The 27480-nt window shown below is 42.4% G+C and overlaps 1 protein-coding gene across 32 annotated transcripts in view; it reads right to left on the bottom strand.

The window, feature by feature from the left end:
* LOC106568684 (discs large homolog 1-like protein) overlaps nt 1–27480 on the bottom strand; it is a 338585-nt gene that overhangs the window by 43995 nt on the left and 267110 nt on the right. For all 32 annotated transcript variants that reach the window (XM_014139222.3, XM_014139214.3, XM_014139211.3 and 29 more), the window contains 2 exons: nt 17661–17817; nt 16670–16772 (listed from right to left, as the gene is read on the bottom strand). In XM_014139222.3, the coding sequence (XP_013994697.2) occupies nt 16670–16772; nt 17661–17817 (260 nt within the window). The remainder of the gene's footprint in view (nt 1–16669; nt 16773–17660; nt 17818–27480) is intronic.

Below are 27480 nucleotides of genomic sequence, written 5' to 3' on the forward strand. Positions count from 1 at the left end.
TGTTTTTGCATTGTCATTATGGGGTATTGTGTATAGATTGTTTTTTTCCCTCATCAATGTAATCAATTTTAGAATAATATCACGGTTTCAAGGCATATGAACTAACCGGTTATAGAGCAAACAACGCAGTTATCACAGAGGTTGTAATATGGATTTTTTTCCCCTCGCTTGGCATCCCTGGTGATTTTACCCAAGAATCTCTACTGGCAAAATGTTGATTTTGTTGTCAGTTAACAATTTCTGTGTGGCCAAGTTCCAGCCTCCTGGCAGAGAAACCAGGTTTTGGCTAAAATGTCTCGGTACTGGGTAAAGTTCACAATGCCGTTGACGTTAACAAGGGCCCCAGGACCAGTGGAAGCAAAATAGCCCTATAACATCAATGATCCACCACCATATTTTACAGTAAGTACGGGGTTATTTTCTGTATATGCATCTTTCTTAAACGCAAAACCCACAACTGGTGTGTTTGGCCAAAGAGCTCTATTTTCATGTCATCTGAGCCTAGTGACGGTTTACATTTACATTTTAGTCACTTAGCAGACGCTCTTCTCCAGAGCAACTTACAGTAGTGGGTGCATACATTTTCATACTGGTCCCCCATGGGAATCGAACCCACAACCCTGGCGTTGCAAGCACCATGCTCTACCAACTGAGCTACAAGGGACTACCGGTTCCAATCGAAGTGCCAATGCCGTTTAGCAAACTCCAGGGGCGTCATTTATCAATAGGCACAAATTTGGCATGGGTCCTCAGATCCTCAAAAGGTTATACAGCTGCACCATCGAGAGCATCCTGACTGGTTGCATAACTGCCTGGTGTGGCAAGTGCTCTGCCTACGACCGCAAGGCACTACAGAGGGTAGTGCGTACGGCCCAGTACATCACTGGGGCCAAGCTTCCTGCCATCCAGGACTTCTACATCAGGCGGTGTCAGAGGAAGGCCCTAAAAATTGTCAAAGACTCCAGCCACCCAAGTCATAGACTGTTCTCTCTGCTACCGCACGGCAAGCGGTACCAGAGCGCCAAGTCGAGGTCCAAAAGGCTTCTTAACAGCTTCTACCCCCAAGCCATAAGACTCCTGAACAGCTAATCAAAGGGCTACCCAGACCCCCCCTTTTACGCAGCTGCTACTCTCTGTTTATTATCTATGCATAGTCATTTTAACTCGACCTACATGTACATATTACCTCAACTAACCGGTGCCTCCGCACATTGACTCTCTACCGGTACCCCCGATATATAGCCTTCAAATCAAATATATTTATATAGCCCTTCTTACATCAGCTGATATGTCAAAGCGCTGTACAGAAACCCAGCCTAAAACCCCAAACAGCAAGAAATGCAGGTGTAGAAGCACGGTGGCTAGGAAAAACTCCCTAGAGAGGAACCAGGCTATGAGGGGTGGCCAGTCCTCTTCAGGCTGTGCCTTGCTTGTTATTTTACTGCATCTGTTTAATTATTTGTTACTTTTCTTTTCTATTTATCTATTTTTTACTTAACACTTATTTAAAAAAAAAATCTTAACTTATTAAAGCATTGTTGGTTAAGGGCTTGTAAGTAAGTATTTCACTGCAAGGTCTACACCTGTTGTATTCGGCGCATGTGACAAATAAAATGTGATTTGATTTTATTTGTATGTGGGCTCATTTCCACGCAAAGTGTGAAATTTATCAATAAGAATGTTTGCTTGAGAGTGTGCGTAAATTCACTCACAGCCAAAATCACGCACAGTGCCAAGTGGTGGAATAAGGGAACTGCTTGTCAAATGTAGAATGGGGAAAATATACTGCTCAAAAAAATAAAGGGAACACGTAAACAACACATCCTAGATCTGAATGAAAGAAATAATATTATTAAATACTTTTTTCTTTACATAGTTGAATGTGCTGACAACAAAATCACACAAAAATAATCAATGGAAATCCAATTTATCAACCCATGGAGGTCTGGATTTGGAGTCACACTCAAAATTAAAGTGGAAAACCACACTACAGGCTGATCCAACATTGATGTAATGTCCTTAAAACAAGTCAAAATGAGGCTCAGTAGTGTGTGTGGCCTCCACGTGCCTGTATGACCTCCCTACAACGCCTGGGCATGCTCCTGATGAGGTGGTGGATGGTCTCCTGAGGGATCTCCTCCCAGACCTGGACTAAAGCATCCGCCAACTCCTGGACAGTCTGTGGTGCAACGTGACGTTGGTGGATGGAGCGAGACATGATGTCCCAGATGTGCTCAATTGGATTCAGGTCTGGGGAACGGGCGGGCCAGTCCATAGCATCAATGTCTTCCTCTTGCAGGAACTGCTGACACACTCCAGCCACATGAGGTCTAGCATTGTCTTGCATTAGGAGGAACCCAGGGCCAACCGCACCAGCATATGGTCTCACAAGGGGTCTGAGGATCTCATCTCGGTACCTAATGGCAGTCAGGCTACCTCTGGCGAGCACATGGAGGGCTGTGCGGCCCCCCAAAGAAATGCCACCCCACACCATGACTGACCCACCGCCAAACCGGTCATGCTGGAGGATGTTGCAGGCAGCAGAACGTTCTCCACGGCATCTCCAGACTCTGTCACGTCTGTCACGTGCTCAGTGTGAACCTGCTTTCATCTGTGAAGAGCACAGGGCGCCAGTGGCGAATTTGCCAATCTTGGTGTTCTCTGGCAAATGCCAAACGTCCTGCACGGTGTTGGGCTGTAAGCACAACCCCCACCTGTGGACGTCGGGCCCTCATACCACCCTCATGGAGTCTGTTTCTGAGCAGACACATGCACATTTGTGGCCTGCTGGAGGTCATTTTGCAGGGCTCTGGCAGTGCTTCTCCTGCTCCTCCTTACACAAAGGCGGAGGTAGCGGTCCTGCTGCTGGGTTGTTGCCCTCCTACGGCCTCCTCCACGTCTCCTGATGTACTGGCCTGTCTTCTGGTAGCGCCTCCATGCTCTGGACACTACGCTGACAGACACAGCAAACCTTCTTGCCACAGCTCGCATTGATGTGCCATCCTGGATGAACTGCACTACCTGAGCCACTTGTGTGGGTTGTAGACTCCGTCTCATGCTACCACTAGAGTGAAAGCACCGCCAGCATTCAAAAGTGACCAAAACATCAGCCAGGAAGCATAGGAACTGAGAAGTGGTCTGTGGTCCCCACCTGCAGAACCACTCCTTTATTGGGGGTGTCTTGCTAATTGCCTATAATTTCCACCTGTTGTCTATTCCATTTGCACAACAGCATGTGAAATGTATTGTCAATCAGTGTTGCTTCCTAAGTGGACAGTGTGATTGACTTGGAGTTATAATGTGTTGTTTAAGTGTTCCCTTTATTTTTTTGAACAGTGTATATGTTGAAAAAGTGTGAAGTGAGTAATAATTCAATAATTTTGATATTAATTGTATTACCATTGTTAATTCATGCAACACATCTTGACATGAAATATAATTTGACCACCACAGTGCATTTGTTACGATAATAATCCATATAAAGTACAGTCATTTGTTAAATTAGAGGTACATGCGAGGGTGAAACCATTGCTGAAAGACTATAAAACTGAGATAATGGAAAATTGATTGATCTGATCCTGCTCTGTTCGGAGATTTGGAACGCAATGCATTTCGCAGAGAACCTACTATAAAAAGGCAAACACATGCCATTCCGGTGCACATCCAAGTGCTCTCCACCCTCTGGTTTTTGGCAACGGGCACTTTTCAGCGGGAGATTGCCGATTGGCATGTCACAGCTCTCGATGAGTCAATGTTTTGGATGTAATCATTAGCAAAGCGACCAGTTACATACAATTTACAACAGGTTGAAGACAATAGGGGTTTCTTTGGGTTCACAAATAAGAACAGAACAATAGACAGCACCCACATCGCAAAAAATGACCATCCCAAAATGATTTCAACTATGTGAACAGAAAAAGGCTTCCACTATTTATGTGCAGGTGATAGGTTGTGTCATGCACAATAGACCCTGCTGAATGTGGTGGTATGGTGGCAAGGTGGAATGCACAACTCTTTCATTCTACAGAACAGCAATGTTAGCCTATACGCCTATAGGTTTTGAAAGATTTTGAAAAGCTGTTGAGGATGGATGGCTTGTTGGTGAGTGTTGCCTACACATTTGAAGTATATTTTCCATTGCTAAAGCAACTTAAATTGTCCTAATGCTCCTCTCTTCATAGCAATGTTTTTATTTTTACTGGTCTGGCCACAACTAAGCAAGCCAAATAAAACCTTTTGGCTGTACTCAATCTCTGACACAAGCACCTCTTTCAGTCCCTGAAAGTTTTTTTCTTCGCTTTTTTTGGTTGCGCCGTTGTATTTCATGGTACGGTGTTGTATATTCCCCACGGCTTTAAAGGGATGATTTTGACCATATGGTTAATTAGGGGAGTTTTGAAATGCAAACATCAAAGTCATGCACGAGCACTGAGGCTATGATGTTATCTCCTACCGGTGTGCGTATGACGCTCGTAGGATTGTTTGATAAATCACACCTTTTCTATGCGTACGACCATTCTAAATTCCGTTAGAATAGTTTTTACGCAATATTGATAAATGACGCCCCAGGTTTACATTTGTTGGATGACAGAGGTCTTTGGTGATGCACACCAGTGGTGGGTTTTGCTTTGAAAGAACCCCACACCTACTGTAAAATATGGTGGTGGGTCTTTAATGTTATGGGGCTATTTTGCTTCCACTGGACCTGGACTTTACCCAGTACAAGGACATTTTAGGCAATAATCTGTTTGCCTGTGCCAGGAGGCTAAGACTTGTCCGAAAGTGGATCTTCCAGCAAAACAATAACCCCAAGCACACATCAAAATCCACAAAGAAATTGTTCATTGATCAGAAAATCAACATTATGTAATGGACATCTCAGTCTCCGGACTTTAACACCATTTAAAATCTATAGCTTGAATTGAAGAGGGCAGTCCATAAGCACAGACAAAGGATATCAAGGATCTGGAAAGACTCTGTATGTAGGAGGAATGGTGTAAGATCACTCCCAATGTTTTCATAAAACATTTTAGAAAAAGGCCCAGTGCCGTTATCCTCGTGAGGTATTAAAAGGTATTGAACACAGGGGTGTTAATAATTTTGACCCCTACCCTTTTGAGACAAAAAGTATTACTTACTTCTCTGAGCAATTGTATAAGTAAAAAATAATATAATTTCCCATTTTTTGTGAGCATACAATATAGCTCAATATTCATCTTTGGTCATCTTTATCAAGGGTGTCAATCATTTCGGATCCCTCTGTACATGTGCAGGTAGGTGATAAAGGGAGCGCTTACCTGACGTATACATTCCGTTTAGAAAAAACAAGAGCGAAACTAACAATACATAAAAAATTGTGTCAGGGGCAAGGTCCATCTCATATTCTCCATAACACATTTACTTTGAACTTCAAGTTGAGACATATCGATCACATCTTACAATGTTTATTGCATTCATCAGCATTTCCTTACACCTAGACTTAAAATAAACCCTCAAGTCAGTTGAATCAATGAACTTTTCCGCATCTACTGTATGTATTAAATTTTGTTTTGGCAATCATGGCCCGAGAAAGCAAAATATGTTAAACAATGAAGGTAGACAAAATACTGTAGATCAGCTGAGCTATTCATTATTTTTTTTTTTAAGTAAACATGAAAATATACAATAAAAGAGGAATGCATTGAAGTGCATACTAGTTCTTAAACGACATTGAGGGAATGGCAGGGTGAAATCTCCCCCATTTAGCTTGAGTGGACCGTTGTGCTCAGCAATGGAATGTCATCTTAAACTGGGGATCCCGTTTCACTGCAAGTGGAAAAAGTGACCACAAAACCTCCCGTGGAAATATGATATGGGATTCACGTGATGTCATAAGTCCCATCGGGATAAAGACATTCAAGAAGGCCTGATGTTGCAGTTACAAATACCATGCATAGAGCTGACATGGTTCCCTATTCTACATAACAGAGAAACAAGTATGTTCTACACAGTGTATTTCTAACGCATTGTGACGTTGCACTCCACTGAATGCGCTCATGGTTGGAAACAGACCAGGGTTCAGATACTATTTTAAATCAATACAAATACTTTAGCTGTGTTTGATTGAGCTTGTCTGTTGCAATGGAACCAATTGACAAGTGAAAACCCTGCCCACCTGGCACTCCAGGCAGGCTAAGGCAAACGGTCAAAGAACTAAAATGATTTCAAATAGTATATGAACCTAGGTCTGTCTGGTGGGAGATTAAATAGAAAGTCATTATATTTGACAAAGATGAGCAGGTTCACAGTTGGAAAGCAGTTCCGTTAGTAAGCAACTGTTACATTTTACCATTTGTAACGTGACATTACCCACTTTCCAACCGTATAATGGACTCACTTATCATGAAGGAGATTGGTTTGTAATGTAATAATGCACCATTATAATATGGATAAGAAAAGACAGACCTGGGTTCAAATACTATTTGAAATCTTTCAAAACGTTTAGCGTTTGCTTTAGCCTGTCTGGTGGGCGGGGCTTGCCATTTTGCGACTATTCAATTGGTTCCACTGCGCCATGCAAGTTCAATCAGGCCCAGCTTAAGTATTTGACATGATTTCAAATAGTATTTGAACCCAGGTCTAGAAAGAGACAAACATAAGGTGGAAGAGACTCCCTGTAATGCAATAAACCCTGTACCTTCTCCAAAACCCCCAACAAGAAATGCCTCATTATAGCATTTATTTCCAGATTGAGATTACACCAAAACAAAATCAATAGAATCAATCCAAAAACTAATTCATTCATAAAACACTGCAACAATAAATAAAAAAAATAAAAAAACTCAAACCAAGACTCTTTCGTGCATAAACTGCACTGCTAACTTCTAAAGCACAGTATGACTTCTTAACACTATGTCAATAATAACATAACTCGTTTGTATCTTTTCTCTGTACCTCCTTGATTAGTACTTACAGACTGCTCCCTGGAACATTCCAAGTGAGGCCGGAGGGGGGGGACAAGGCTACGACTCCGATTGCTAACTAATTCTACTCCTGATAGTTGGTGTAATCCACGGTCCTAGCAGTGTGTGAAGCAGAGCCTTGACTAAACCAGCTCAAGCCAAGAGATACAGTAGAACAGCTTTAATATTGCAGATAGATTGTAGCTTCCATCAATATAATTGTCTGCATCATTTCCAATCACCCATATATATATATATATACACTACCATCACTCCTGTGTTCCAATGGCACATTGTGTTAGCTAATCCAAATTTATCACTTAGCTAACACAACGTGCCATTGGAACACATGAGTGATGGTTGCTGATAATGGGCCTTTGTAGATATTCCATTAAAAATCAGCCGTTTCCAGCTACAATAGTCATTTACAACATTAACAATGTTTACACCGTATTTCTGATCAATTTGATGTTGATCATATAAGAAAAACATATATTTTCCTTTATTATTTTCCCTACCACCCCTCCCCTAATTTGAGTAAACTAATGGACACCACCACTTCGGCCTCTACTTCCAGCTTATACTGTACATACTATATACACATACTATATACATTTTATGGAAGCAATGTACAGTCGTGGCCAAAAGTTTTGAGAATGACACAAATATTAATTTTCACAAAGTTTGCTGCTTCAGTGTCTTTAGATATTTTTGTCAGATGTTACTATGGAATACTGAAGTATAATTACAAGCATTTCATAAGTGTCAAAGGCTTTTATTGACAATTACATGAAGTTGATGCAAAGAGTCAATATTTGCAGTGTTGACATTTCTTTTTCAAGACCTCTGCAATATGCTCTGGCATGCTGTCAATTAACTTCTGGGCCACATCCTGACTGATGGCAGCCTATTCTTGCATAATCAATGCTTGGAGTTTGTCAGAATTTGTGGGTTTTTGTTTGTCCACCCGCCTCTTGAGGATTGACCACAAGTTCTCAATGGGATTAAGGTCTGGGGAGTTTCCTGGCCATGGACCCAAAATATTGATGTTTTGTTCCCCGAGCCACTTAGTTATCACTTTTGCCTTATGGCAAGGTGCTCCATCATGCTGGAAAAGGCATTGTTCGTCACCAAACTGTTCCTGGATGGTTGGGAGAAGTTGCTCTCGGAGGATGTGTTGGTACCATTCTTTATTCATGGCAGTGTTCTTAGGCAAACTTGTGAGTGAGCCCACTCCCTTGGCTGAGAAGCAACCCCACACATGAATGGTCTCAGGATACTTTACACTGTTGGCATGACACAGGACTGATGGTAGCACTCACCTTGTCTTCTCCGGACAAGCTTTTTTCCGGATGCCCCAAACAACCGGAAAGGGGATTCATCAGAGAAAATGACTTTACCCCAGTCCTCAGCAGTCCAATCCTTGTACCTTTTGCAGAATATCAGTCTGTCCCTGATGTTTTTCCTGGAGAGAAGTGGCTTCTTTGCTGCCCTTCTTGACACCAGGCCATCCTCCAAAAGTCTTCGCCTCACTGTGCGTGCAGATGCACTCACACCTGCCTGCTGCCATTCCTGAGCAAGCTCTGTACTGGTGGTGCCCCGATCCCACAGCTGAATCAACTTTAGGAGACGGTCCTGGCACTTGCTGGAATTTCTTGGGTGCCCTGAAGCCTTCTTTACAACAATTGAACCGCTCTTCTTGAAGTTCTTGAGGATCCGATAAATGGTTGATTTAGGTGCAATCTTACTGGCAGCAATATCCTTGCCTGTGAAGCCCTTTTTGTGCAAAGCAATGATGACGGCACATGTTTCCTTGCAGGTAACCATGGTTGACAGAGGAAGAACAATGATTCCAAGCACCACCCTCCTTTTGAAGCTTCCAGTTTGTTATTCAAACTCAATCAGCATGACAGAGTGATCTCCAGCCTTGACCTCGTCAACACTCACACCTGTGTTAACGAGAGAATCACCGACATGATGTCAGCTGGTCCTTTTGTGGCAGGGCTGAAATGCAGTGGAAATGTTTTTTGGGGGGATTCAGTTCATTTGCATGGCAAATAGGGACATTGCAATTAATTGCAATTCATCTGATCACTCTTCATATCATTCTGGAGTATATGCAAATTGCCATCATACAAACTGAGGCAGCAGACTTTGTGAAAATTAATATTTGCGTCATTCTCAAAACTTTTGGCCATGACTGTATTTTACAATAGTTATCTTTTGTTTGTTTTTAATCCCATCCTTCAGCTACCCTCAACCCCTCCCATCTATCTCTGAAGACCATCCAGTTTGATTTCTATTAGCCTTATATTTTTAACTGCGCTGTTTCACAAACATTCTAAACATTTTACAGACACAGTATATTTTAACTTAGTTACCTTGTTGTTTTTTTGTCCCACCCTTCAGCTCCCTTCTACCCCTCCCAATCTATCTCTTAACATAAACTATGTAACTACTAATCATCATGTAGTAATCAATATCATGTAGTAACCAAAAAAGTGTTAAACAAATCAAAATAGATTTTAGATTCTTCAAAGTAACCACCCTTTGCTTTGATGAAAGCTTTGCATATTCTTGGCATTCTCTCAACCAGCTTCATGAGGTAGTCACCTGGAATGCAGTTCAATTAACAGGTGTTTCCTTTTGTTCTTCTTTCCTTCTTAATGCCTTTGATCTCTTAACACCATCCATTTTTATTTCTAATTGCCATATATTTTCAACTGTGCTGTGATGTTTCACAAAAGTTCTGAAACTTTCTATTCTCATAGTTTTTCTACATATTGTACATTTTTGCTAAAAGTATTATTATATTATTGATCGACTGACTATGACTATTCAAATCACCCAGCTATTTGCAGCGTCAGCTCTTTCTCTGAACCCCCCCACTCAATAATTCAACCCCTCTCAGTAGCCCCTGTCCTCTCAAATATAATTTTTATTTCCCATCTATCTTTCTCTCTTTCTATTCCCCATCTCTCCCTCTCTCAACCCTGAGTCATGTTCCAACATGTCCTCTGAAATATTTGCATCAATAGCATTTCTATCGATCCAGTTCCAATTAATGAGTTCTCATTCAGTGTCATCACAAACATCTGCAGTGTAACAGCGCATGATCTAACCCATGTACAGTACCAGTCAAAAGTTTGGACACACCTACTCATTCAAGGGCTTTTCTTAAGTTTTACTATTTTCTACATTGTAGAATAATAGCGTAGACATCAAAAGTATGAAATAACACAAATGTAATCATATTGTAATAAAACAAGTGTTAAACAAATCAAAATCTTCAAAGTAGCCACCCTTTGCTTTGATGAAAGCTTTGCGCACTCTTGGCATTCTCTCAAACAGCTTCATGAAGTAGTCCCCTGGAATGCATTTCAATTAACAGGTGTGCCGTGTTGAAAGTTAATTTGTGGAATTTCTTTCCTTATTAATGCATTTGAACCAATCAGTTGTGTTGTGACATGGTAGCGGTGGAACACAGAAGATAGCCCTATTTTGTTATGCAAGAACAGCTCAAATAAGTAAAGAGAAATGACAGTCCATTATTTCTTTCAGACAATCCGGAAAATCTCAAGAACTTTGAAAGTTTCTTCAAGTGCAGTCACAAAATCCATCAAGCGCAATGATGAAACTGGCTCTCATTAGGACCGCCACAGGAAAGGAAGACACAGAGTTACCTCTCCTGCAGAGGATAAGTTCATTAGAGTTACCAGCCTGAGAAATTGCTGCCCGAATAAATGCTTCACAGAGTTCAAGTAACAGACACATCTCAACATCAACTGTTTAGAGGAGACTGCGTGAATCAGGCCTTCATGGTCGAATTCCTGCAAAGAAACCACTACTAAAGGACACCAATAAGAAGAGACTTGCTTGTGCCAAGAAACATGAGCAATGGACATTAGACCAGTGGAAATCTGTCCTTTGGTCTGATGAGTCCAAATTTTAGATTTTTGGTTCCAACCGCCGTGTCTTTGTGAGACTGTGGTGGCTAATTTCTGCATTACCAAATGAGGAGAGTTACAAACTTCACACACCAGTCAGAGTTATACTTAAACTACATCTTTAATAATAAGAGCTTTGCAAAAGCACTTGACTTTCAATGATGCGCTATCTTTAATGAACCATTGAAAGTGACAACACAAAAGTACAAATATCTTTGATAGCCAAGATACACTCCTCTCAACGGACATGACGGACCACAGATCTTAGGAACAGTTCACGAAGGGACTTTATATTTGAGAAAGGAGTATCCCTTAGCCAGATAACATTCGCTATAAATTATTGTTCAGTTTGGTCCCTATGACGATGTTCTAATCTCGTTCCTGGTACTTCATAGTACAAAAACACGAACTCATCCAATGGCATATATCAATTGTCAACTCTAGATACTCCCATCTCAAGTAAACCCCCTCTTGATCCCACTCCTGGACAAGCTCACTGAGGGGAGTGACTTGCGCACAGACATTGTGGAGACAAATAATTGGTTCCCCATTAATCACGCCATCCCTTCACATGGTTTAAGAATAGGTAAAGACACAATCACATATGAAGACAATGTTCCATTCTGTCCTCTTCCCTTTCTGATATTCTGCATAGCACCAGGGACATGTGAAAGACAAGCCTGACCTCTCCCCTCTCTGGGCCCCAAGTGACTGAGCCCTAGCTAAGGGAAGACGTGCAACTGTCAACACCAGAGTCCAAAGGGATACATTCTAATGACAAGTATCTCACATAAGCATATTATGCAAATAAAACATCTTAATTATCTATGTTACCCAACTAATTCTGTTTCATCCGCCACAAGACGCAGAGTAGGTGAACGGATGATTTCCGCATGTGTAGTTCCCACTGTGGAGGAGGTGTGATGGTGTGGGGGGTGCGTTGCTGGTGAAACTGTCTTATTTATTTAGAACTCAAGGCACACTTAACCAGCATGGCTACCATAGCATTCTGCGGCGATATGTCAAACCATGTGGTTTGCGCTTAGTGGGACTATCATTTGTTTTTCAACAGGACAATGACCCAACACACCTCAAGGCTGTGTAAGGACTATTTGACCAAGAAGGAGAGTGATGGAGTGATGCATCATATGACCTGGCCTCCACAATCACCCGACCTCAACCCAATTGAGATGGTTTGGGATGAGTTGGACCGCAGAGTGAAGGAAAAGCAGCAAACAAGTGCTCAGCATATGTGGGAACTCCTTAACCTGTTAGGGCTAGGGGGCAGTATTGACACGGCCGGATAAAAAACGTACCCAATTTAATCTGGTTACTACTCCTGCCCAGTAACTAGAATATGCATATAATTATTGGCTTTGGATAGAAAACACCCTAAAGTTTCTAAAACTGTTTGAATGGTGTCTGTGAGTATAACAGAACTCATATGGCAGGCCAAAACCTGAGAAGATTCCATGCAGGAAGTGGCCTGTCTGACAAGTTGTGTTTCATCTTAGTTCTTTTTATTGAAGACTGAGGATCTTTGCTATAACGTGACACTTCCTACGGCTCCCATAGGCTCTCAGAGCCCGGGAAAAAGCTGAACGATATCGAGGCAGCCTCTGGCTGAAACACTTTATCGCGTTTGGCAAGTGGCCGATCAGAGTACTATGGGCTTAGGCGCGTGCCCGAGTCGACCCCATGCTTTATTTTCTTTCGTCTGTTTACCAAAACGCAGATTCCCGGTCGGAATATTATCGCTTTTTTTATGAGAGAAATGGCATAAAAATAGATTTTAAACAGCGGTTGACATGCTTCGAAGTACGGTAATGGAATATTTAGATTTTTTTTGTCATGAATTGCGCCATGCTCGTCACCCTTATTTACCCTTTCGGATAGTGTCTTGAACGCACGAACAAAACGCCGCTATTTGGATATAACAATGGATTATTTTGAACCAAACCAACATTTGTTATTGAAGTAGAAGTCCTGGGAGTGCATTCTGACGAAGACAGCAAAGGTAACCAACCTATCTCCTGATTCTGCCTCCTCAACCCTCCTCTCCTCCCTTTCTGCATCCTTTGATTTTCTCTGTCCCCTATCCTCCAGGCCGGCTCGGTCCTCCCCTCCTGCTCCGTGGCTCGACGACTCACTACGAGCTCACAGAACAAGGCTCCGGGCAGCCGAGCGGAAATGGAGGAAAACTCGCCTCCCTGCGGACCTGGCATCCTTTCACTCAATCCTCTCTACATTCTCCTCTTCTGTCTCTGCTGCTAAAGCCACTTTCTACCACTCTAAAATCCAAGCATCTGCCTCTAACCCTAGGAAGCTCTTTGCTACCTTCTCCTCCCTCCTGAATCCTCCTCCCCCTCCCCCCCCCTCCTCCCTCTCTGCGGATGACTTCGTCAACCATTTTGAAAAGAAGGTTGACGATATCCGATCCTCGTTTGCTAAGTCAAACGACACCGCTGGTCCTGCTCACACTGCCCTACCCTGTGCTTTGACCTCTTTCTCCCCTCTCTCTCCAGATGAAATCTCGCGTCTTGTGACGGCCGGCCGCCCAACAACCTGCCCACTTGACCCTATCCCCTCCTCTCTTCTCCAGACCATTTCCGGAGACCTTCTCCCCTTCCTCACCTCGCTCATCAACTCATCCTTGACCGCTGGCTACGTCCCTTCCGTCTTCAAGAGAGCGAGAGTTGCACCCCTTCTGAAAAAACCTACACTCGATCCCTCCGATGTCAACAACTACAGACCAGTATCCCTTCTTTCTTTTCTCTCCAAAACTCTTGAACGTGCCGTCCTTGGCCAGCTCTCCTGCTATCTCTCTCAGAATGACCTTCTTGATCCTAATCAGTCAGGTTTCAAGACTGGGCATTCAACTGAGACTGCTCTTCTCTGTGTCACGGAGGCTCTCCGCACTGCTAAAGCTAACTCTCTCTCCTCTGCTCTCATCCTTCTAGACCTATCTGCTGCCTTTGATACTGTGAACCATCAGATCCTCCTCTCCACCCTCTCCGAGTTGGGCATCTCCGGCGCGGCCCACGCTTGGATTGCGTCCTACCTGACAGGTCGCTCCTACCAGGTGGCGTGGCGAGAATCTGTCTCCGCACCATGCGCTCTCACCACTGGTGTCCCCCAGGGCTCTGTTCTAGGCCCTCTCCTATTCTCGCTATACACCAAGTCACTTGGCTCTGTCATATCCTCACATGGTCTCTCCTATCATTGCTATGCAGACGACACACAATTAATCTTCTCCTTTCCCCCTTCTGATAACCAGGCGGCGAATCGCATCTCTGCATGTCTGTCAGACATATCAGTGTGGATGACGGATCACCAGCTCAAGCTGAACCTCGGCAAGACGGAGCTGCTCTTCCTCCCGGGGAAGGACTGCCCGTTCCATGATCTCGCCATCACGGTTGACAACTCCCTTGTTTCCTCCTCCCAGAGTGCTAAGAACCTTGGCGTGATCCTGGACAACACCCTGTCGTTCTCCACTAACATCAAGGCGGTGACCCGATCCTGTAGGTTCATGCTCTACAACATTCGCAGAGTACGACCCTGCCTCACACAGGAAGCGGCGCAGGTCCTAATCCAGGCACTTGTCATCTCCCGTCTGGATTACTGCAACTCGCTGTTGGCTGGGCTCCCTGCCTGTGCCATTAAACCCCTACAACTCATCCAGAACGCCGCAGCCCGTCTGGTGTTCAACCTTCCCAAGTTCTCTCACGTCACCCCGCTCCTCCGCTCTCTCCACTGGCTTCCAGTTGAAGCTCGCATCCGCTACAAGACCATGGTGATTGCCTACGGAGCTGTGAAGGGAACGGCACCTCCATACCTTCAGGCTCTGATCAGGCCCTACACCCAAACAAGGGCACTGCGTTCATCCACCACTGGCCTGCTGGCCCCCCTACCTCTGAGGAAGCACAGTTCCCGCTCAGCCCAGTCAAAACTGTTCGCTGCTCTGGCACCCCAATGGTGGAACAAGCTCCCTCACGACGCCAGGACAGCGGAGTCAATCACCACCTTCCGGAGACACCTGAAACCCCACCTCTTTAAGGAATACCTAGGATAGGATAAAGTAATCCTTCTAACCCCCCCCCCCCCCCCCTTAAAAGATTTAGATGCACTATTGTAAAGTGGTTGTTCCACTGGATATCATAAGGTGAATGCACCATTTTGTAAGTCGCTCTGGATAAGAGCGTCTGCTAAATGACTTAAATGTAATGTAATGTAATGTAATAACATTTTTCTTATAGTAAATCTGACTTTGGTGAGTGCTAAACTTGCTGGGTGTCTAAATAGCTAGCCCTGTGATGCCGGGCTATCTACTTAGAATATTGCAAAATGTGCTTTCACTGAAAAGCTATTTTAAAATCGGACATATCGAGTGCATAGAGGAGTTCTGTATCTATAATTCTTAAAATAATTGTTATGCTTTTTGTGAACGTTTATCGTGAGTAATTTAGTAAATTCACCGGCAGTATTCGGTGGGAATGCTAGTCACATGCTAGTCACATGCTAATGTAAAAAGCTGGTTTTTGATATAAATATGAACTTGATTGAACAAAACATGCATGTATTGTATAACATAATGTCCTAGGGTTGTCATCTGATGAAGATCATCAAAGGTTAGTGCTACATTTAGCTGTGGTTTGGGTTTATGTGACATTATATGCTAGCTTGAAAAATGGGTGTCTGATTATTTCTGGCTGGGTACTCTGCTGACATAATCTAATGTTTTGCTTTCGTTGTAAAGCCTTTTTGAAATCGGACAGTGTGGTTAGATTAACGAGAGTCTTGTCTTTAAAATGGTGTAAAACAGTCATATGTTTGAAAAATTGAAGTTTTTGCATTTTTGAGGAATTTGAATAACGCGCCACGTGATTACACTGGCTGTTGAGTAGGTGGGACGCAAGCGTCCCACCTAGCCTATAGAGGTTAAAGACTGTTGGAAAAGCATTCCAGGTGAAGCTTGTTGACAGAATGCCAAGTGTGCAAAGCTGTCATCAAGGCAAAGGGTGGCCACTTTAAAGAATATAAAATATATTTTCATTTGTTTAACACTTTTTTTGGTTACTACATGATTCCATATGTGTTATTTCATAGTAGTCAAAATAAAGAAAAACCCTTGAATGAGTACATGTGTCCAAACTTTTTGACTGGTACTGTAAGTGCAGATAACAATGGGCTTACAGTAGGCTATTTAGCATCTCCACAGAACACAAGGTGATTACTTGCCGTACGTGGTTTTAGCAGCCATTGGTAAAACATTACATATGGCATTCAAGCTTGCAATAAGGCTCAGTAGATATACATTGATGGCAAGCTTGTTGACATTAGATTATAATTGTTCTCAACGAATTCTCATCGAATGTCGTGAAGCTTGCTATAAGCAGATATCTACTGCGGTAATTCAATTACCCAAGAGCACCACACTAGTATATCAAAGCAGGTGTTTGATCCAATAGTAGTCCAACTCCTGATGCAGTTAGCCACACAGCAATAATATGCCCAGTCAGTCGAGTGAAATGAGAGAGCGCTTCTCCACATGGTGAAACAATCAAGTCTGCTTTATTACGCTGCATCTCTAGCTGTGTGAACTACCTGAATATGCCCCAATGTTGTGTTCAGTGGGAGCAATGAAGGAGTTAACTTACTTTGAGGCCCCGGAGTCTAGTCTAGCAGTGACGCTCGCACCTTCAGAACCGCATACATAAGTACAAATACGAAGAAAAACATGATAGTGATGCCCTCCGCTGATGACATCACATAATGACTCACCCTCTGGTCTGTAGTGGGCCACGATGGTGACAGTCTGCCCTGCATTTTTCAGTGCCGCCGCCGCCTGCTCGTGAGTGGCGCTGCGGAGGTCCACCCCGTTCACCTGCAAGCGGGAAAAGCAGAAAGGAGACAAGTCATCAGGTTCCTGTACATGCTAATCAAGCAACCTCACTCTCACAAGACTTTAGTCAAGCAGGCAAGTATTCGAGAACACATTATCTTTTACAATATCAACCTGATCAAGACGGAGCACTGAATCCGTGTAGCAAAGCAGACAAATGGAGAAAAAAGCTCAACTTAAAAACTCAAACAGAAAAATATCAGTGCCTTCAGAAAGTATTCATACCCCTTGACTTATTCCACATTGTTTTATTGCAGCCTGAATTTAAAATGTATTAAATAGATTTTTTCTCACACATCTACACACAATACCCAACAATGAAAAAGTGAAAATATGTTTAGAATTTAGTTTTTTTTACTTTATTAATTTTATATAAAGGCTGTAACAAACAAAATGTGGAAAAAGTCAAGGGTTGTGAATACTTTCTGAAGGCACTGTATACAACAGACAACATGAATAGGGTGTAACACAGAGCATTAAAAACACAATGGGACACAAGTGGTACTAAAAAACTGTTAAAACAGGTAAGACTGGAGCTCATCTGGACTATCCCCAGTAGGCAAAATTGGTTGTAATGACGACATTGCGACCAGCTTGGCCCGCTGGGTACAGTGACTTACACACGACTGGCGATGATGGAAATATCTGTGCGAATGGATTGAAGATTGTATTTGCACATTCCATTTTGTGTGTGTTAGTGTAGCGTGTCTGTGCCCATGTGTGTAAGTGCAATAGTGTGTTTGAAGATGTACTTACAGAGACGGTGTGTGGCTGTGTGTGCCCGCAAACTCGGTGTGTGTGTGCGCAGGTGTGCGTGCTAGAGTGCCAGCATGAGTGTGCACGTGTGCGTCTATGGCAGGTTATCCTTACAGAGACGAGGCGGTCTCCTTTCCTCAGCTCGCCACACAGATCTGCAGGTCCCCCTGCCAGGATGAAGGAGATGAAGATGCCCTCTCCATCCTCTCCACCCACTATGTTGAAGCCCAGGCCCGTCGCCCCTCTGTGGAGCACCACCTTCCTGGGCTCTCTGGGAAGACACGACAAAGAATAATGGCTAAAGTCCTCAGTCAGATTATGTCTCCAAAGTAATATGGTGGTGGTTGTGAATCCTCGTAGTAAAGTCCATAGATTAAAAAACAAAAACATAAGAAGGTAACATTTTATATTAAGTATGCTCTTATACCTGTGTAGTAACAGTCACAGTAGTAACAACATCGTATTAACATATTACAAAACAATACACACAACACTGCTATTGCTACTACAGTGCTTGATTCACACTACATACTGTAAATCTGGCAATTTCATTGGAAGCATTCCAACAATTATTGATACTGTATTGGTATTTTTGCAATGAGCTTTACTGTAAGTTTTTCTCTGAGAAGTAGACCAGAGAACTCTACCAAAAGAGCATGCCATTGCACGACAAACACACCAAAGGCCCACCTTGTCTCCAGAATAAATAAAAAAATCAAGTTCCCACGCTGTCGAGTTTCTATTTGTTTCAGACTGAAAATATTGTTTTGTAGCTAAAAGGTCAAGGGTCATTATAACTGCGCTATAACATCAATGTTTTGAACTATTGAACCAATACATGTCATTTTTATATACAACCACTAGGGGAACAATGGCCATGTTAATTCTCTTGATGTGTGGCACAATAAGGATACAAGGCTGGAGAGATGACATTTTACTATCTATTACTTAGGCACAATCTGGATGGTTCTTCATCTCTTAAATGCTTAAATCTTGTTCAATCACTATTATATATTACCCATTGATTTTTTTACTAGAACTGCTTGGCCTCAAAGTCATTCTGACTGCAACATTCTAACATTTCATTTGTTTAGGTTACTGTAGGCTATACGTAAAAACAAAAACAAACAAATTCATCTGTTCAATCAATTTTATTTGTGGAATGCCTGTTACAACTATGAAACAGAACTTCAGTGCTGGAACATGGTAATAGCTTATTTTTATGACAAAAAAATACAAATACCCCAACTACCAACACCCACAGTCAGCAAGATGTGTTGTCAAATATGAAAACATCACATAAGCGGCAAGTGGCCTTGATAAAGTTAAAATCTGCACAAACGCAATAATGTCATTATAATGAATATAAGTTTCGATATGACAGCAATCGAGCTCGTGCCAGTGCGTCTTCACACAATGGCATCAGTTGGATTTAATTTAGCGGTTACCCCTTGTCCTAACAGTTGACACAAATCTTCGTAACTTTCACTTGCTTGACACACCTTTGTTTAGTTGTAGTGCATAACAGTCTCCGGTTGTCTCTTTATTGAGTCCCCTTTGTCTTGTCATTTTTCAGCACCGCTGTGCAGGTGCCATATTTTGCGCAGAGGGAGCTCCCGTCTCACTTTGTTCATGGTGCCGGCCAATTGTCCATGGTCACATTTCTCTCCTTGCCTCAAGCCTCATCACCACATTCTCTGGCAGTTGCTCACCTGCTGCCCGATGTGGATCTTTTCCCAGACATTGAAAGCCAGCATGTACAACTAAGCACGCTTTCACTGTGTAGCCTACTCCAAGTAGGCCAGAGTAGACTAATGAGACTGGATTCGTGGACTGATTTAGGATACATACCACTTTGATATTATAATTAGAACAGATCAAGACAATAGAATGGCCCGCCCTGTTCTTCATTCACAATTGGTAATTACACAATTATGCATTGTTCGCTTCCCCTCGCTCATCAACTCACCCATTCTCTGCATCATACTTTACATAATTTATTTAATATATTGTGCGTGTGAAATTTGTGGTATTGTTTAGTTACATTTTTGATGCAATTATTGGGGTGATCATCAGCTGGGCACTGCACTTTCAACTGTCGGAAGAAGGAGTGGAGAAGGCCCTACTGTCGGGGGAAGGAGTAGCTACGGGAGAAAACCATAAAAAAAACGACATGCCCTCCTAAAAATTGTTTTAACTCCAGTTCTGTTTGTGATTTTAAGATTTTAACACCGACAGTGTGTTATATAGACTTATTTAGGAAAAGCCAACGGAAGGAAACATGACTTTAAAAATGGCAGAGTAACATAACCTTTTTATTTAGGAGCAGTCAAAATGAATGCTTTAGCAGTTCTAGTGTTAAAAGGGGCCATCTGCAGTTGCTACATCCAATACTTGACTTATAAATTAATTATACATACCAATTGATTCTTGAAGAATATACACTACTCGACAAAAAAGTACAGTGCCTTCGGAATTATTTAGACCCCTTGCCTTTTTCCACATTGTTAGGTTACAGACTTGTTCTAAAATTGAATAAGTTGTTCTTTCCCTCATCAATCTACACACAATACCCCATAACGACAAAGCAAAAACGGGTAATTTTTTTGCTCATTTATAATAAAAAAAATAAAAACGGAAATATTACATTTACGTAAGTATTCAGACCCTTTACTCAGTACTTTGATGAAGCACCTCTGATTTCCTCCCTATAGGCTGTCTCGTCGTTGTCGGTGATCAGGCCTACCACTTTTGTGTCGTCTGCAAACTTAATGATGGTGTTGGAGTCGTGTCTAGCCATGCAGTCGTGGGTGAACAGGGAGTACAGGAGGAGACTGAGCACGCACCCCTGGGGAGCTCCAGTGTTGAGGATCAGCGTGGCAGATGTGTTGCTACCTACCTCACCCCCTGGGGGTGGGCCGTCAGGAAGTCCAGGATCCAGTTGCAGAGGGAGGTGTTTAGTCCCAGGATCCGTAGCTTAGGGATAAGATTTGAGGGTACTATGGTGTTGAACGCTGAGCTGTAGTCAATAAATAGCATTCTCACATAAGTGTTCCTCTTGTCCAGGTGGGAAAGGGCAGTGTGGAGTGCAATAGAGATTGCATCATCTGTGGATCTGTTTGGGCGGTAATTCCCAAATTGGAGTGGGTCTAGGGTTTCTGGGATAATGGTGTTGATGTGAGCCATTACCAACCTTTCAAAGCACTTCATGGCTACAGACGTGAGTGCTACGGGTCTGTATTTAGGCAGGTTGCCTTTGTGTTCTTGGGCACAGGGACTATGGTGGTCTGCTTGAAACATGTTGGTATTACAGACTCAATCAGGGACATGTTGAAAATGTCAGTGAAGACACCTGCCAGTTGGACAGCACATGCCCGGAGCACACATCCTGGTAATCCGTCTGGCCCCGCAGCCTTGTGTATGTTGACCTGTTTAAAGGTCTTACTCACGTCGGCTACGGAGAGCTTAATCACACAGTCGTCCGGAACAGCTGATGCTCTCATGCATGCCTCAGTGTTGCTTGCCTCGACGCGAGCGTAGAAGTGATTTAGCTCGTCTGGTAGGCTTGTGTCACTGGGCAGCTAGCGGCTGTGCTTCCCTTTGTAGTCTGTAATAGTTTGCAGGCCCTGCCACATAAGACGAGTGTCGGAGCCGGTGTAGTATGATTCAATCTTAGCCCTGTATTGACGCTTTGCCTGTTTGATGGTTCGTCGCAGGGCATAGCAGGATTTCTTGTAAGCTTCCGGGTTAGAGTCCCGCACCTTGAAAGCGGCAGCTCTACCCTTTTGCTCAGTGCGAATGTTGCCTGTAATCCATGGCTTCTGGTTGGGGTATGGTCTGAAAGTATTTAGGTGCTTTTGGCAACTCCAAGCGGGATGTCATATGTGCATTTTACTGAGGTGAGGCTTCCGTCTGGCCACTCTACCATAAAGGCCTGATTGGTGGTATGCTGCTGAGATGGTTGTCCTTCTGGTAGGTTCTCCCATCTCCAGAGAAACTCTGGAGCTCTGTCAAAGTGACCATCGGGTTCTTGGTCACCTCCCTGACCAAGGCCCTTCTCCCCCGATTGCTGAGTTTGGCCAGCTCTAGGAAGAGTATTGGTGGTTCCAAACTTCTTCCATTTAAGAATGTGTGTTTGGGGACCTTAAACGCTGCAGAAACCTTTTGGTACCCTTCCCCAGATCTGTGCCTCAACACAATCCGGTCTCGGAGCTCTACGGACAATTCCTTCGACCTCATTGCTTGGTTTTTGCTCTGACATGCACTGTCAACTGTGGGACATTATATAGAAAGGTGTGCCTTTCCAAATGATGTCCAATCAATTGAATTTACCACTGGTGGCCTCCAATCAAGTTGCAGAAACATCTCAAGGATGATCAATGGAAACAGGATGCACTTGAGCTCAATTTTTAAGTCTCATAGCAAAGGGTCTGAATACTTATGTAAATAAGGTATGTTTTTTTTAATATATATATATTTGCAAACATTTCTAAAAAAACTGTCGAATGGTTCAAAAAACTTGACTATGACATGACTACACCATACACAACAGATCTGTTAAATGTTATTGGCATTCCAAAGGCTAGAGGTTATCTACTTTGGGTCATGCTGTATGCTCTTGTCAGATCAGGGTTGTATTAATTAGGAACCAAACTGAAGATACAGACTTGAACATGTCCAATAAATATTTTCATTACGGTTTTGATACAATTTACTATGAATACAACCCTGTTTTTTTTTCAGGGGCTGGAGTGATGTCCTCTGATTTTGCCCCCCTTATAATGAAGCAATCTTTGCCATGCATGCCAAACAACCCCTCCCTATATTGAGAAAAAATAAGGGAGGAAAAGGGAGCGAGACAGTAGCTAATTTTCCAACCAAGTGGCGACAGATTTTCAAACAAATACTCTAGAATCCACAAAGAAAATATGGGCATTTTACCACCATGTGCAGTTTCCACGAAATTGACTTTTTGCAGACAGAAATCAGTGCACACAAAATTTACTTTTTCGCTTACTTTTTTAATGTACTTAATAAAAACCTAAAGTTGAGTGTTTCCATTGCATTTTCAACTCAACTGATAGTTTTGTCACAAAAAATAAGGGTATACTATATTTTAAAGTGAAAGACCTATGAACATTTATAACTGCTAAAATTATACCTTATTTTAAAGTGGCAATCCACTGACCATTAACAAATGAGTTACCAACATTTATAACTTCTGAAAATATAACTTAAAAGTGGAAACTCTGTCCAATTAACAATGAGTTGCAAACATATAACAGCATATGTCTTCAAACATGCAATACACAGTAAGAAAAAAATGTAATTGAATAGAAGGAAACATTGGGAAAACAAATTGACTCAAATCTGTAGCCTATCATTGGTATAGTGAGTAGCCTACCTAATTCTGATAAAGACACCCCTGGTTTTTCTCCCCTTATTAACATTACAAGTCAGAATAGAAATGTACAACAGATTAACTATTTCAAATACAAGATAGGGTCTCATCTGTTTCTTTCTTGTTAAGCATTTTCCCATCCTGGAGTCTGAGACCTTATGGGAAGCTGTTGGAGAGAAGAGGAATTTTTGCAAATTTAGCATAGAAATTCCAGCTACACATAGTTCTAGTATCATTAGCATGATTTCTACCATTTAGGCTTAGCTAGTTACGTTATCCACTGCTAGCTAATAATAATAACTAGCTAGTGTTTAACATTACTTGCTAAAACTAATAGCTAGCTATCAAAGATGAAAGGAGTTAGCTAGTTATCGCAATTGTTGCTAATACAGTAGATAGTTGGCTAGTTTGCGAGCTAGATAGTAAGTTAGTCTTAACATTGGAACCACTAGTATACTAATAAAGAATGCAAGCTAGCTAATTTAACAGCTACCTAGCTAGAGATAGTACCGGAGTTCAAAAGTTGGATAACTAGCTAGGTAGCATGCTAATGCAAAAAAAGCTATATTTAACAAATTGCATGGAAATTCGGTTTTGTCTATGTTAGCTAGCTAGCTGGCAGCTACAGTTTATTAGCTAGCGAGCCAAGCTAACTAGCCAGCAAACATGATCTACTTAGCTAACTGACTGTATCATGCCACAGATTATCTTGTGCTAAATCGTCTAGCAGAATATCTATATTCAAAGACGTTTTAGGTTTTACCTAATGCTAGCTAGCTAGCAAGCAAACGTTTCCTAGCCAGTATTGAGGACAGATGTGCTAGCAAACGTTAGATAACTAGCTACTTAGATAGCTGCGCAGTGTGCTAAATCAATCAGCAGAACTTCTGTATCTAAAAGTGAAAATTGCAAAGATAATTTACCCTCTTCTCCCGTCACCATTTTTATCTGGTGAACAACATTTATTTAGAGTAATCTCTTCTGTCTGGCCTTTGAACACTTCTCATAGCCACGTCCATCCTGATTCTTCACCACACACTGTCACATGATGTCAGTGTCAGCAAGTTATGGGCACGTTCCAGGACATCTTTATTCAAGCGCGTTTCTCAAATGGGCAGATCCATGAAACCAGTGAACCACACCAATAATATGTCTCGAACTCTTCAGTTGAGGCCTTCATTCCTGAAATAAATAAGTGTACCAATGCATCATCAGGGTTTCAAACGTGGGGCAAGACATAGTTGACCCCCTTTCCTTTCCATTGGTCTGAAAACCATATCTGTTCCTTGGACAGAGGAACAATGTATTTGTATTTATTATGGATCCCCATTAGCTGCTGCCAAAGCAGCAGATTCTCTTCCTGGGGTCCAGCAAAATTAAGGCAGTTTATACCATTTTAAAAACATTAAAATACATTCACAGATTTCACAACACACTGTGTGCCCTCAGGCCCCTACTACACCACTAACACATATACTCAGCAAAATAAGAAACGTCCTCTCACTGTCAACTGCGTTTATTTTCAGCAAACTTAACGTGTAAATATTTGTATGAACATAACAAGATTCAACAACTGAAACAAACTGAACAAGTTCCACAGACGTGTGACTAACAGAAATGGTATAATGTGTCCCTGAACAAAGGGGGGGTCAAAATCAAAAGTAACAGTCAGTATCTGGTGTGGCCACCAGCTGCATTAAGTACTGCAGTGCATCTCATCCTCATGGACTGCACCAGATTTGCCAGTTCTTGCTGTGAGATGTTACCCCACTCTTCCACCAAGGCACCTGCAAGTTCCCAGACATTCCTGGGGGGAATGGCCCTAGCCCTCACCCTCCGATCGAACAGGTCCAAGTCGTGCTCAATGGGATTGAGATCCGGGCTCCTCGCTGGCCATGGCAGAACACTGACATTCCTGTCTTGCAGGAAATCATGCACAGAATGAGCCGTATGGCTGGTGGAATTGTCATGCTGGAGGGTCATGTCAGGATGAGCCTGCAGGAAGGGTACCACATGAGGGAGGAGGATGTCTTCCCTGTAACGCACAGAGTTGAGATTGCCTGCAATGACAACAAGCTCAGTCCGATGATGCTGTGACACACCGCCCCAGACCATTGTTGCCATCCTGTACCTGTCCCGCAGGTGTGATGTTAAGATGTACCGATATTGTGCAGGTGTTGTTACACGTGGTCTGCCACAATCAGCTGTCCGTCCTGTCTCCCTGTAGTGCTGTCTTAGGCGTCTCACAGTACGGACATTGTAATGTATTGCCCTGGCCACATCTGCAGTCCTCATGCCTCCTTGTAGAATGCCTAAGGCACGTTTACACAGATGAGCAGGGATCCTGGGCAACTTTCTTTTGGTGTTTTTCAGAGTCAGTAGAAAGGCCTCTTTGGTGTACTAAGTTTTCATATTAGCTCTCTGTGTACGTCCAAGGGCCAGCCGTGCTGCCCTGTTCTGAGCCAAATGCAATTTTCCTAAGTCCTTTTTTGTGGCACCTGACCACACGACTGAACAGTAGTCAAGGTGCGACAAAACTAGGGCCTGTAGGACCTGCCTTGTTTATAGTGTTGTTAAGAAGGCAGAGCATCGCTTTATTATAGACAGTATTCTCCCCATCATAGCTACTACTGCATCAATATGTTTTGACCATGACAGTTTAATCCAGGGTTACTCCAAGAAGTTTAGTCATCTGAACTTGCTCAATTTCCACATTATTTATTACAAGATTTAGTTGAGGTTTAGGCTTTAGTGAGTGTTTTTTCCCAAATACAATGCTTTTAGTTTTAGAAATATTCAGGGCTAACTTATTCCTTGCCACCCACTCAAACTAACTGCAGCTCTTAGTTGAGTGTTGCAGTCAGTTCAGTCGCTGTAGAAGCTTACGTGTATAGTGTTGAGTCATCCGCATACATAGACACTCTGGCTTTACTCAAAGTCAGTGGCATGTCGTTAGTAAAAATTGAAAAAAGCAAGGAGCCTAAACAGCTACCCTGTGGAATTCCTGATTCTAGCTGGATTATATTTGAGAGGCTTCCATTAAAGAACACCCTCTGTGTTCTGTTAGACATGTAACTCTTTATCCACATTACAGCAAGGGGTGTAAAACCATAACGTGTACGTTTTTCCAGCAGCAGACTGTGATCGATAATGTCAAAAGCTGCAATAAGTCTAACAAGACAGTCCTCACAATCATTTTATCATCAGTTTCTCTCAGCCAATCATTAGTCATTTGTGTAAGTGCTGTGCTTGTTGAGTGTCCTTCCCTATAATCATGCTGAAATTCTGTTGTCAATTTGTTTACTGTGAAATAGCATAGTATCTGGTCAAACACAATTCTTTCCAGAAGTTTACTAGGGGTTGGTAACAGGCTGATTAGTCAGCTATTTGAGCCAGTAAAGGGGGCTTTACTATTCTTGGGTAGCGGAATGACTTTAGCTTTCCTCCAGGCCTGAGGGCACATGCTCTCTAGTAGGCTTAAGTTGAAGATGTGCCAAATAGGAGTGGCAATATCATCTGCTATTATCCTCATTAATTTTCCATCTAGATTGTCAGACCCCGGTGGTTTGTCATTGTTGATAGACAACAATAATTATTTCATCTCTTCCACACTTACTTTACGGAATTCAAAAGTACAATTCTTGTCTTTCATAATTTGGTCCGATATACTTGGATGTGTAGTGTCAACATTTGTTGGTGGCATGTCATCCCTAAGTTTGCTTATCTTGCCAATGAAAAAGTCATTAACTTCTTTGGGCTAGGGGGCAGTATTTTGATGTCCGGATGAAAAATGTGCCCAAAGTAAACTGCCTGCTACTCAGGCCCAGAAGCTAGGATATGCATATAATTGGTAGATTTGGATAGAAACCCTCTAAAGTTTCTAAAACTGTTAACCTCTCTAGGCTAGGCGGGACGAATTCGTCCCACCTACGTAACAGCCACGGCTATCCTGTGGCGCGATTTTCAAAACCTTAAAAATCCTATTACTTCAATTTCTCAAACATATGACTATTTTACAGCCATTTAAAGATAAGACTCTCGTTAATCTAACCACACTGTCCGATTTCAAAAAGGCTTTACAACGAAAGCAAAACATTAGATTATGTCAGCAGAGTACCAAGCCAGAAATAATCAGACACCCATTTTTCAAGCCAGCATATAATGTCACCAAAACCCAGAAGACAGCTAAATGCAGCACTCACCTTTGATGATCTTCATCAGATGACAACCCTAGGACATTATGTTATACAATACATGCATGTTTTGTTCAATCAAGTTCATATTTATATCAAAAACCAGCTTTTTACATTAGCATGTGACGTTCAGAACTAGCATACCCCCCGCAAACTTCCGGGGAATTCGCTAACATTTTACTAAATTACTCACGATAAACGTTCACAAAAAGCATAACAATTATTTTAAGAATTATAGATACAGACCTCCTCTATGCACTCGATATGTCCGATTTTAAAATAGCTTTTTGGTGAAAGCACATTTTGCAATAGTCTAAGTACATAGCCCAGGCATCACGGG

This window comes from Salmo salar, chromosome 14 (assembly GCF_965601325.2).
Source record: "Salmo salar chromosome 14, fSalSal1, whole genome shotgun sequence".
NCBI classification, from domain to species: Eukaryota; Metazoa; Chordata; class Actinopteri; order Salmoniformes; family Salmonidae; genus Salmo; species Salmo salar.